Genomic DNA, 13,210 nt, shown 5'->3' on the forward strand with positions numbered 1-13,210 from the left:
AAACATTTTATAAGTTATGTCACCCTTACCAAGTGAACTCGAGTTTTAAGAAGTTATAAGAGAATATCACGAGTATCACAAAATATATTTTCCATAGACTGACCAGTCAAAATAACTCCCATTTTTCCTCAACAATTCAATAATCACAATCATTCCATGGTGCGACGAAAGTGTGGCCACACTTTTCGCCCACGAGACCGGCCGACTAGCAAGGACGGCTCCTGATCCCCTCGTGTACACAGCCTGATAGGGTTTGCGGCCCATACTCAGACCCGAATTCGTTAAACATATCCATAGCCCTATAGCCCAATGGAGCGAACTCTCAAACTGGGCATCAGGCGCACAATATCACAACAAAACAGACATAGGCATGGCATAACAGTTAAACCACCCTTATTTCTCCACATTCATAAATTTGCACATAAAAGGGAGTTTAAGAATAAAGTCCACCTCGATTTGCTTAGGTTTCAAGTATGTTCTTTCCTTTGTTATCCGGCTTCGCAACTAAGGTTTCACTTTTTTAATCACATAGGCACATATCACAAATCAGATTCAATACATACTCCTAACTCATGCATGTCTCAACGCTTTCCCTTTTCCCATCGATTTATCTTAATATTACCAATCAAAGATCATGTTCATCATATGACTTTCATTCGCATCTCAATTCTAGATCTAACATCAATATATGCCACACAAGAGTATTTTGCCAACATGTACATACCACACAACACACACGCACACACATACTCACACGCATGTGTTCCATATTCCCTTTTATCCCACGTTCACTCAAAACTAGATGCATGAGGGTTCAAGAAGACCGATTAATCGGTTAGAAGAAGAAGAAGAAGAAGAAGAAGAAGAAGAAGAAGAAGAAGAAGAAGAACTCATGTATAAACAAAATACCTTTATAGAGAAAAACGATCGGTAGAAATAAAGTAGAGACTTGGTTCTTCAAAAATTCTTGATGTTCACTCAAATACTTCTCAAAGGATGAAGGATTAATGGAGAAAATAGAAGAAAATTGAGAGAGTATGAAGGGAGGGAGAGAACCGTGAGATAGGTGTGGTAGGCGATTTTTTGATGGCTAGGGTTAGGTTTTTGGCTCCATATATATAGAGTTCAATAAGATCTTTAGGCAATTAAATAGAATATTTGGGAAGATTTGATTCTACACAATTATATAAAATAAATATTGTGGAGTAGAGAAGAAGAAATAAAATGGCGTGTATTGCGTAAAGAGAAAGACGCAATTTTTGGTTTTCTAGTGTAGGATTTTTCTCATGGATTTATAGAGTGCAAATATAATATCTTTAATAAAATAAATTAAAGATTTGAGAAGATTTGGGGAGGAGAAGTGGCGTGATTTTGGTGGAGAAATAAGGGGATGTCGATTTTCATGCTATTCTTTAGCATATGATTTAATTTGGATATTTTACGGAGTAGAATAAAATATCACGAAGCAAAATAAAATAAAAATCCTCCCAAAAATAATAGGAATAGGCGTGTGAAATGGTTTTCCCATAAGGAATGGATTTTTAAATATTCACTAGAATAAGATATGGCAAGATCTCTTAAGGTATGGAAAGATTTGGTAGAATATTTGAATTCTAGGTATGGAAGGAAATCAATTAAGGGATCAAATAAAATAAAATAATTTTTTCCTTCCCAAATATAGTGATTTTCGAAAATCACTAATAAATAAGGGGGTGTCGATTTTCTCATAGAAATAAGGAATAATTTGGTTTTGGATTTAATTTGGATAAATATCCCAAGAATTAAATTAAATCCGGAAAAAAAAATAGAATTCCTTCTCCAAAATCAAGGGGGTTCGAAAATCACAAGAATTAGGTGGCTAGTATTTATGGAAATTTTCTCTAATATTCTCACTCACCCTTAAACAAATAATTCACCTCATAATTTAATAAATCACATGCCACATCACCTAATCAACAAATTTGACTTTTCAAACTTCTCGGTCAAAGAAACTCATGCAATAAATTCACCCATCAAAATAATCAAATCTCCCACGTCATTAATAATAAATTTTAGGGCTCTAAAGTTAGGGTTCGAAAATTCGGGATGTTACATCCTACCACACTTGAAAGAAATTTCGTCCCGAAATTGGTACCTCTATGGGAAAAGTTCCGAGTATTAGTTCCATCATCTTATCCTCAAGCTCCCACGTGGCTTCCTCGGGCCCGTGGTTTCTCCATTGTATTTTCACGAAGGCGGTAGATTTATTTCTCGAAGTTTGAATTTTCCGATCCAAGATCACATGGGGTTGCTCCTCGTAGCCCAGGTCCGGGTTTACGGCAACTTCCTCGTAGCGAATCACATGCTTCGGATCCAACACGTATTTTCGCAACTGCGACACATGAAAATCGTTGTGCACATTCCCAAGGCTGGGCGGCAGCGCTAAACGATAAACTACGGGTCCTACTCCATCAAGAATTTCGTACGGTCCGATAAAACGTGGTTTCAGTTTCCCTTTAACCCCAAAACGTGTTATCCCTTTCGGTGGGGATACCTTGAGGAAAACTTTATCGCCGGTTTGGAATTATAAGTCGGTTCGTCGGACGTCAGCGTAAGACTTTTGTCTGTCCTTGGCTTCCTTCATTCTCGCGTGGATTTGTCGAACGATTTCGACCATCTCTTCAATGGCATCGGGTCCGAGTACCCTTTGTTCGCCAACCTCATCCTAGTATAGCGGTGATCTACACTTTCTGTCATATAGTGCTTCGTACGGCGCCATGTTGATCGTTACCTGAAAGCTGTTGTTGTTAGCGAATTCGCTCAAAGGTAGTGCAGTCTCCCAACTTCCACCTCGGTCGAGCACCACGGCCCTTAGCATGTCTTCGAGAGTCTGAATCGTTCTTTCAGATTGTCCGTCAGACTGTGGGTGGAATGTCGTGCTAAAGTTTAATCGGGTTCCTAGTTCGCGTTGTAGGCTAATCCAGAATTTTGAGGTGAACTTCGGGTCACGATCAGACGTAATTGTCACTGGGACTCCATGTAATCGCACGATTTCTTGTATGTAGATCCTAGCTAACTTATCTGATCGTGGCGGCTTGTAGCGCAGAGATGATAGCGGTTCGCCGGTTCATCGAGATTCCGTGGTATACGATGGGTTCTTTTTCCGGGGCTTCTAGGGATATCTGCCTCTCCTTACAACAAATCGTCGCGAAGTTTATGGTCAACCATTCCATTCCAAGGATTATATCGAAGTCCCTCATTGCCATAACGTGCAGATCGTGGGAAACTATCTTAAGTTCTCCTAGGGCAATTTCTAAGTTCGAGCAAATTTGGGAAATCTCTACTATCCGTCCTACTGGTGAGGACACCATCATTCTATGTTCAGATTCTTTAATAGGCAAGCTCAAGGTATGCACACATAACTCAGATATGAAAGAATGTGACGCGCCCGTGTCAAACAAAACAACAATAGGGGTATCGAAGATTTCGCCTATACCTGCCAAATTTCCACTCTCGTGATTTCCTTGCTCAATCCTGGGCTGCTTCTGACTCATGGCGTACGCTCTAGCTTGGGCAGGCGGCCTTGGACGAAAAGGTTGTTGTTGCCGCTGCGGTTGATCCAGGTTCGCTCCCGATCCCGCTGGTGGCGTTCTCGGCGGCTGTCGAAATCCCTGATGGTTTGGCCTTCCCCCGTTTCCCGCATTCCTACTCGGACACTCCCTAGACACGTGACCGTTCCCTCCACAGTTGAAACACCTAGTCGGGTTTGGTCCCCTACATTCCCCAAAATGGTACTTGGCGCAAACGTTACATTGGGGTGGCCTAGCCCGGGGGTCGCTCCTTGGGTTGAACGAAGTCTGCCCTCCTCCGTACGGCGGTCGGTTCTGGGTGGGGCGGTATCGCTTGCTATCGTAGTGGGTCCTACTCTCGTCCCATCTCCTCTTATCATGGTTAGGGCGTGGCGGGGGTAGTGCTAGCGTAGTGTTTCTCGCGCTCCTCTCTTTGGGCATCACTGCCTCAACATCCAGTGCGAGGGCTAGCGCCTCGGCGTACGTAAGGGTCCCACGGACTGCTAATGCCATCCTAATCTCGTGCCTTAGGCCCTCACGAAACTTATCGGCCAGCTTCTCATCGGTATCCGTCTGTTCCGGCGCATAGCGGGTCCTGTCACAAAGTGCGCGGTCATATTCGGTCACGGACATACGTGCCTGGGTGAGGTTGTGAAACTCGGCTGCCTTTGCCTTGCGGTAGCTTTTGGGTATGTACTTGTCATAGACATCGATCTTGAAGTCCTCCCATGTCATCCCGTCCACTCGATCCTGAGGCATGCTCTTTAACTTAGTATCCCACCAAAAGTCGGCGGACCCGGTCAGTTGATGCGTCACGTAGATCATCTTCTCCGCATCGTTGCACACAAAGGTCTTGAAGATGAGCTCCAAAGCGCGTATCCAAGTTTCAGCCCTTGCGGGTTTACCCATCCCGTCGAAGGTAGGAGGCTTTTGGTCTAGGAATAGCTTTACGACTTCCCTATCTACTCGTGGAGGTGGTGGTGGCGGGATTGACTGCATCACGCTTTCCTCATTGGTGGGCTGAGGTGTCGGTTCACGGTTATTGCGTCTCGGCGGCATTCTGACTAAGCATTAAACGAGTTATTTGCAATCATGTGGTTTAGTTGAATAACAGAGTCCATGGGTTAATCGTATCAAATTGAAATGGTGGGGTGTTCGCGCATCACCAGATATCAAAGTGGATAACAAAAGAGCGGTGTCAAAGTGTTAACATTTGGAGGATCAATTGCGTCATAGGATGGAAAAAGAATCATTGCTTATTTGGCAAAAGGAATTAGAGTGTAAGTGTCACAAAGACAACTGTACTATGAAGTAGCGAAGCATAAGGTGCAATAAGGCATTGGAAAACGGTTGCGCGGTAGGGTGTCATCATGCGATGGTATGATGAAGTAGCGATAGAAATTTCACAATGGTATGAAAAGACAATAAAATCCATTGCATCACAAGATAGCAAAAGGTGGAAAAATTTCTTCATGGCATATCAATTAAAATGTTGCCTCAATGAGGTCTTAGTATCAAAGGAAAAAAAAAATAAAGAGGGCAAAATGTAGAAAAGGTACGCAAAAGTCGAGCAAAACAATCGTATCATGGGGGAAAACAAAACAAAGTATCCTACGACTATCACTCCTAGTCGATGTCGTTCATGTCCTCTTCGGGGTCCTCGTCCTCGTCCGCGCCTTCCATGTCCACATCACGCCCTTTCTTGTAGGGTTCCTCATCCTCGCTTGTTTCACCGTAATGTGGGGGGCGGAGGGGTTATTGCACACATTTCTTCCATATTCCCATGTATGGTCAAAGGATTAGTTTTACGAGTCCTAAGTCTTGGTTTCCTAGGAACGCGAGCAACATATGGCTCTTCATCACAACGATACATCCATCGGCGGGCCTGGCTTGGCAGGTACTTGTGCGGTGGGGGACTATGCGGCGGTCCGTCCTTTGCAGCGGCCATGGCTGGAAGCAGTACTCCTAATAGGCCAACTATATCGCCTCGAGGCTTGTACTCGGGCGGACTGAACCACGTAAATGGTATAGCAACTTGGGCAGTCCATTCGCTCCAAGGGGTCGGCAGGCCGTGGATAAGTCTCGAGATCCCCGCGTGATGATAACTCCTCCATACGCGTACGCATCCATCCAACGGTCATAGGATTTGGTGACGTAGGTCAAAAGAAAGGACTTTCCGTCCCATTCGAACTCTTGGTAGGTCTCTACGGGGAAAACCTTATTCTTTGCATAGTGGTATCGCATAGGTGCGTGATATCGGTTGGGCATCCACAAAAGGGAAAGCGCAGCGCCAGCACCAGGATCGAGAATAAAAGTCAATAGTGTATAAGGTTTCAAGTGACGCTGAGAGTATGATGGATATGTAGGTGTTGAATGATGGAGGTGCGAAGGTACTATCATATCAAGAATAAATGGAATTTTCGTTTCCAAGGCAAAGGGTTCGTATATTTTCGCATTTCGAAGATTCACAATTGTCGCTTGCCTCGCGTTTAGCGCTTCATGCCGCCACGTTCGATATCGTCACAAAGGGTTAACAAGTATGTGTGGTTCCAAATGGTGTTGCAAATGGGGTGGACATGTATATGACGGTACAAAGATAGTATCGTGTCGGGAATCTTCGTTTCTAAGACAGTTATTCGCGCTTTTCCTTCCACGTTTCGTCGAGTCCTTATATACACTAATAATGGTTCAACGACATTATGTTATTGAAAAAAAAGAAATCACATCAATGGATTCACGGGTTGTTAAAGGCAACTCAAAGTGAATGGAACTTTTTCAAAAATTTAATACGATCGATCTGTTAAGGAAGAAGAGAACATGATAGCCTTAATTTGGTGTTGAAGAAAGAAAAATCATTGAGTATGAAACAATATATGTAGTGAAACCGAGCTAAAAGAATTTCACTTCTGCTAGAAAGAACTGGCGAACTGAAGAGGTGAACAAAATTCCAAGAAGAATATTCCATCATTTGAAGAAAACAGGTCAGGAGATGTGATCATACTAAAGGTCATAACTGCAAACAACTTTAGGAAACGAAGTTCAATGACGGAGGCTCATAAAATCAAATATCGTCCTTATGAATGACGAATTAAAGAAGACTACTCAATCAAGATGTCCAAGGTTACAAGGGCAAACACCAAATTTTCAAGCCAAGTGAGTCATGACTCGATATAGGAAAAGAAATAATGGACATCACTTGCAAATTGTGAGTCAAACAAGGTCTTAGATAAACAAGGGCTCACTGTTAATCGAGAGGTTCCGAAAAATTTTCTTGGGGTCCAAGTAAGTACTGTTGACTAAGAAGAGTTGTTCATTCTAGCTACGAAGGTCGCACTCCCTCGCACACTTTTCCCGAGCCTGAACATGGCAATGTCGTTCTATGAAACCGTGGATTCCAAGTTGAGATTCATCGTATTGTCGAAATTAATAACTATTTTTTTTCGGATGGTCGCTTCTTCAAAGTCTTCTTCTCGCATGTCGCATAGTCATTTCCGATTGTCGGTATACACGTGGTCTTAATGTGTCATGAACGTCGTCGTATTCGTGTTGCATCGCCATTTTGGCATGGTATGCAAGAGTGCATAGTTTTATTAGATCTTAGGGATGATCTCGTCATTGTAAGGATACACCAAAGTTCAAAATTATATATATTTTTCATTGGTTCTATCACTCAGGAAAGTGATATTGCGGTCGTCCTCTTACAACTAAGTCCTAGCCTACTTCTTAGGCACTTGATAATTTCAAGCATAGCTTGAAGTCTCATACTAGTCATTTCGCGTCTCTATTGTTGATATAAGCGCTGTGATCGTATAGCTAAGTCATGCTAAGTAACAAGTAATTCAGGTCTAGGTGTTGCAAGCATTGTAAAATAATCTCACGTAATCACGTCTCGCATTTCACAATTTTCACAAGTTCTCATACATATTCGACAAGTCATTATTCGAGAAGCATCGCTTCACAAGCACATAATATTTCCTAACTCCTAGGAATCATCATAAGGCATGCTTTCTATTTTCACAATCAACATATTTTCCATTGGGAGTTTTCAAAAGTAAAACAGGTTCATCCAAAAGTCATAGTAATATTTCATACCTCTTTCTTCACGGTTGAACGGGATGAGTTGCGGTGTTGAGCTTTCCGTATTCAATACATTAGTAAAGGGTTACAAGGGAAGAAAGAAAAAGAATTTGAAGGACTCTTGGGTCCAGAGCGGAAAGAACTGAGGCTCTGATACCAACTGTAACAGCCCGTCCTCCTAGGGTACAATAAATGCGGCAACTGCTACCAAACAGACTCGAAGAAATGAACAAGGGCTAGGGTTTCATTTAAAGAGTGTTGACCAAAAGATTAGAAAGACTATCAGAGCATTTAAAACAACAAACTTACCCTAGAAACTTGAATAAGAAAAAGGAAGGTATAATAAATGACGTTCAAGAATCTCAAGAGTATGACATAGTTTCCAAGATAAAAACCACAAGATAGTCTAAGGCCTCTAAACCGAAAGGAGAGTGCAAAATATTCAAAATAAACATAAGTGTATCAAAAACTCAGCGGAAAAGTGACCAAGAGAAAGAATAGCTATGTATGAAGACACAACTACGCTTGAAGTTCAAAATAACCATCTTAATTAATTAACATGCTCAACACCCGCCACCGCTCGTCATCGTTCAACCTGCACATAAGGAAATCACATGCAGGGCTGAGTATTTTGAAATACTCAGTGAGCTCATTGCCAAAACATTTTATAAGTTATGTCACCCTTACCAAGTGAACTCGAGTTTTAAGAAGTTATAAGAGAATATCACGAGTATCACAAAATATATTTTCCATAGACTGGCCAGTCAAAATAACTCCCCATTTTTCCTCAGCAATTCAATAATCACAATCATTCCATGGTGCGACGAAAGTGTGGCCACACTTTTCGCCCACGAGACCGGCCGACTAGCAAGGACGGCTCCCGATCCCCTCGTGTACACAGCCTGATAGGGTTTGCGGCCCATACTCAGACCCGAATTCGTTAAACATATCTATAGCCCTATAGCCCAATGGAGCGAACTCTCAAACTGGGCATCAGGCGCACAATATCACAACAAAACAGACATAGGCATGGCATAACAGTTAAACCACCCTTATTTCTCCACATTCATAAATTTGCACATAAAAGGGAGTTTAAGAATAAAGTCCACCTCGATTTGCTTCGGTTTCAAGTATGTTCTTTCCTTTGTTATCCAGCTTCGCAACTAAGGTTTCACCTTTTTAATCACATAGGCACATATCACAAATCAGATTCATTACATACTCCTAACTCATGCATGTCTCAAAGCTTTCCCTTTTCCCATCGATTTATCTTAATATTACCAATCAAAGATCATGTTCATCATATGACTTTCATTTGCATCTCAATTCTAGATCTAACATCAACATATGCCACACAAGAGTATTTTGCCAACATGTACATACCACACAACACACACGCACGCACACACTCACACGCATGTGTTCCATATTCCCTTTTATCCCACGTTCACTCAAAACTAGATGCATGAGGATTAAAGAAGACCGATTAAGAAGAAGAAGAAGAAGAAGAAGAAGAAGAAGAAGAACTCATGTATAAACAAAATACCTTTCTAGAGAAAAACGATCGGTAGAAACAAAGTAGAGACTTGGTTCTTAAAAAATTCTTGATGTTCAAACTCAAATTCTTCTCAAAGGATGAAGGATTAATGGAGAAAATAGAAGAAAATTGAGAGAGTATGAAGAGAGGGAGAGAACCGTGAGATAGGGGTGGTAGGCGATTTTTTTATGGCTAGGGTTAGGTTTTTGGCTCCATATATATAGAGTTCAATAAGATCTTTAGGCAATTAAATAGAATATTTGGGAAGATTTGATTCTACACAGTTATATAAAATAAATATTGTGGAGTAGAAAAGAAGAAATAAAATGGCATGTATTGCGTAGAGAGAAAGACGCAATTTTTGGTTTTCTAGTGTAGGATTTTTCTCATGGATTTATAGAGTGCAAATATAATATCTTTAATAAAATAAATTAAATATTTGAGAAGATTTGGGGAGGAGAAGTGGCGTGATTTTGGTGGAGAAATAAGGGGATGTCGATTTTCATGCTATTCTTTAGCATATGATTTAATTTGGATATTTTACGGAGTAGAATAAAATATCACGGAGCAAAATAAAATAAAAATCCTCCCAAAAATAATAGGAATAGGCGTGTGAAATGGTTTTCCCATAAGGAATGGATTTTTAAATATTCACTAGAATAAGATATGGCAAGATCTCTTAAGGTATGGAAAGATTTGGTAGAATATTTGAATTCTAGGTATGGAAGGAAATCAATTAAGGGATCAAATAAAATAAAATAATTTTTTCCTTCCCAAATATAGTGATTTTCGAAAATCACTAATAAATAAGGGGGTGTCGATTTTTTCATAGAAATAAGGAATAATTGGGTTTTGGATTTAATTTGGATAAATATCCCAAGAATTAAATTAAATCCGGAAAAAAAATAGAATTCCTTCTCCAAAATCAAGGGGGTTCGAAAATCACAAGAATTAGGTGGCTAGTATTTATGGAAATTTTCTCTAATATTCTCACTCACCCTTAAACAAATAATTCACCTCATAATTTAATAAATCACATGCCACATCACCTAATCAACAAATTTGACTTTTCAAACTTCCCGGTCAAAGAAACTCATGCAATAAATTCACCCATCAAATTAATCACATCTCTCACGTCATTAATAATAAATTTTAAGGCTCTAAAGTTAGGGTTCGAAAATTCGGGATGTTACAGTCATAGTCCTCCACATTCCCCTCCGGATTCTTCTTTTCCCGGGCGGCAATCACCCTACAAACCAGCATCACCCTCCTCCCCTCGTCTGCCGCCACCCTACAACTATCGTGGGCTTTTCTACTAGTCGTAGTTGTTAATATACCTTTCCAAAAAAAAGTAACAATATAATTAGCCGCAATTATACGACATTTGTCGCTATTCACCACTAAAAAGACGTTGTCTTGTACACGAACGAAAAAATAGCATAACATTACAACTTTCATAATTTAATATAATTTATAAACTTTATATAAGATTGACCAGAATTTGACCAAACTGACCTAATAAAATACCTTTTGAGGAGACTTTGAAGCCGTTTTTTATGATACTGCAGATAGTGCACGAGGGGATGGAGTTACACAAATTGGAGGAGCCGTCGAGGCCGAGCGAGCACATCAGGGTGGCGCAGTGGAAGCGGAGGAGCTCGTTGCTAACGGGGATGTTTCTTGGGGAGGCGAGTGGATTTGGCCTTGATGGTGTCCTATACTCCACAAATTTGGATATGGTTTTGGGGGTATTTTGGACTTTTAATATGCGATCAATCTTGCAAACTGGGGACTGCTTCTTCAGCCAGCTTGATTGGAATATGATGATCTCCACTACGTTTTTCCTTGTATCTTCAGCTCCCAATTCACACACTGATTAAGATTTTTAAATCAGTAATGCTAGTGATATAATAAAATATTTAGTTAGTTTGAGAAAGAATAATTTTTATTAGAACTATATTTTTTATTTATTTGAATCAAATCATTTATTTCTCTAGAATAAGTAGAAATGAGAGAAAATGTAAAGAGGTTTAAATGTTAACTAAGAACATTAATTTATTACTATTTTTTTATTAACATGTACAAAAAATACCCTCCTATAACAAAATTAAATCACATAGGCAAAATTAAATTAAAGTATATTAAAAAATAGTTTTTTTCTGTAATTCTGTGCCATTAATTCTTGTAAAGCCCATCACATGCACACGCACACTTACATAAATAGAATCATTAATGGAATTTTGAATTAAGCGAAATGGATGAGAAATTGTGCAATAATGAGCCTATCTTCGAAGACCAAGTAAGTGAAAATAACCCAATACAATTCCATTTTATTTTTATGAGAATATAATGTAAATTACACGTGCATTATAGGTGAAGAATTTTAAGCAAAAATTGTATATTAAAAAAATACTTGAAGTAAGCAACATGGAAGAAAGGACTAAATTAAAATAATAATTTGTGAAGAAGTTCCAATTTCAATTAATTAATTAATCACATTATATTGTAAAGAACTACTAGAAGGCATTGAAATGCTCACTCCCAACTTTGACCCAAAAAATCAAAATTTGAAAATCTCGACACAAAAACAAAACAAACTCAACATCACAATCCAAAAAAATGAAAAGCCTTAAAAATTAAAATAAAACAAAAATTACCAGCATGCCTAACAGCTTGGTGAAGCTCCAAATTCTCAGCCTTCATGAAAACCTTGCCACATTTTGGGCAAGAACATATGGTGTTCTTCAACGAAGGATCTCTTGCCATGCCAAGAACCGGATCGACCACCATCCGGCACTCGTAGCAGCCAGAGAGCTTCCTAAACGGCATGCTTCTGAAGGGGGAGGCTGAGGGGGCCATCGCAAAGAAAGAAGAGGACGAGGACTGTTGAAGTTGAATTGAGATCTAACGAAGAAATCTTGAAGAACACAACGATTTACCGAAGTAAAGAGAGAGATCTATTATTGATGAAGGAGAGAGTTTCTGTTACAAATCTACCACACTTTGATCTCACCTAATTTGCTATATACAAGCTCAAGACGAGTGAATGATGATTCAACTCGTTTGTTACAACCAAAGAGAAAACTGCCTCTAACGGCTAGTTTTCTAACTAACAAACAAACTCTAAAGTATCCCATGCATGCACCCTCATCACTAGCTTCCATGCACCCTCATTGCTTATGCTCACCCACATGCCTAACAATCTCCACCGTGGGTGACATAGCAGAAGTCAGAAATCCATTGCATGCAAGCCCACAAGTCTGCAGCAGTATTGGAACTTTTCTTTGCTCAATGGTTTAGTGAGCATATTGGCTGGATTGTGAGCTGTGTCAATCTTGACAACCTTAACCTGGCCGCTTTCAACTTCATCTCTTACAAAGTGTAGCCTGACATCTATATGTTTGTTGCGTTCGTCTGGCTAAACATAAAGCTTCATTGTTGTCACAATGAACTGTCACTCCACCTTGCTCAATTCCAAACTCAGAAATCAACCCCATGAGCCACTTGCTTTCTTTCACTGCTGATGTAAGATCAATGTACTCGGCCTCTGTTGTTGATAGAGCTACCACATCTTGCAGATTTGACTTCCAACATACAGCTGAACCGAACAAAGTGAACACATAACCTGTTTGGGACCTTCTTGTATCAAGATTAGCCGCATAATCTGAGTCACAGAATCCAACCAATGGTTCATTTCCACCTCCACCTTCCCCAGTGAACAAAATTCCCAGTTTATCAGCCCCTCTAAGTCCACTTCAAGGCATTCCAGTGCTGTCTCCCAAAATCTTACATATATCTACTTGTAGTACTTATAGCCTGGGCTATGTCTGGTCTGGTGCAAATCATAAGGTACATTATACTCCCAACTATATTGGAATAAGGGATTAGCTCCAACTCCTTTCTCTCCAACTCACCTTCTGCCTTCTGTTGCTTTGAAAGCTTGAAGTGCACTGCCAATGGTGTTGCTGTGCTCTTCATGTTCTCAACTTTGAACTTCTTCAAAATTTTCTGAATGTAATCAGTCTGAAATAGCCATAGTCTCTTACTG

General features: G+C 40.1%; 1 protein-coding gene across 1 annotated transcript in view; it reads right to left on the reverse strand.

Moving 5' to 3' along the window:
* LOC148923637 (uncharacterized) overlaps nucleotides 1–12,021 on the reverse strand; it is a 52,784-nt gene extending 40,763 nt beyond the window's left edge. Inside the window, exons 1-2 of the mRNA XM_089061564.1 lie at nucleotides 11,820–12,021; nucleotides 10,690–11,034 (exon numbers count right to left, since the gene is read on the reverse strand). Of these exons, the coding sequence (XP_088917690.1) occupies nucleotides 10,690–11,034; nucleotides 11,820–12,021 (547 nt within the window). The remainder of the gene's footprint in view (nucleotides 1–10,689; nucleotides 11,035–11,819) is intronic.
* Between the last annotated feature and the right edge of the window lie 1,189 nt (nucleotides 12,022–13,210).

The sequence above is a fragment of the Salvia hispanica genome, chromosome 6 (assembly GCF_029641045.1).
Source record: "Salvia hispanica isolate PSC_SH4W2 chromosome 6, Shi_PSC_v1, whole genome shotgun sequence".
NCBI lineage: Eukaryota > Viridiplantae > Streptophyta > Magnoliopsida > Lamiales > Lamiaceae > Salvia > Salvia hispanica.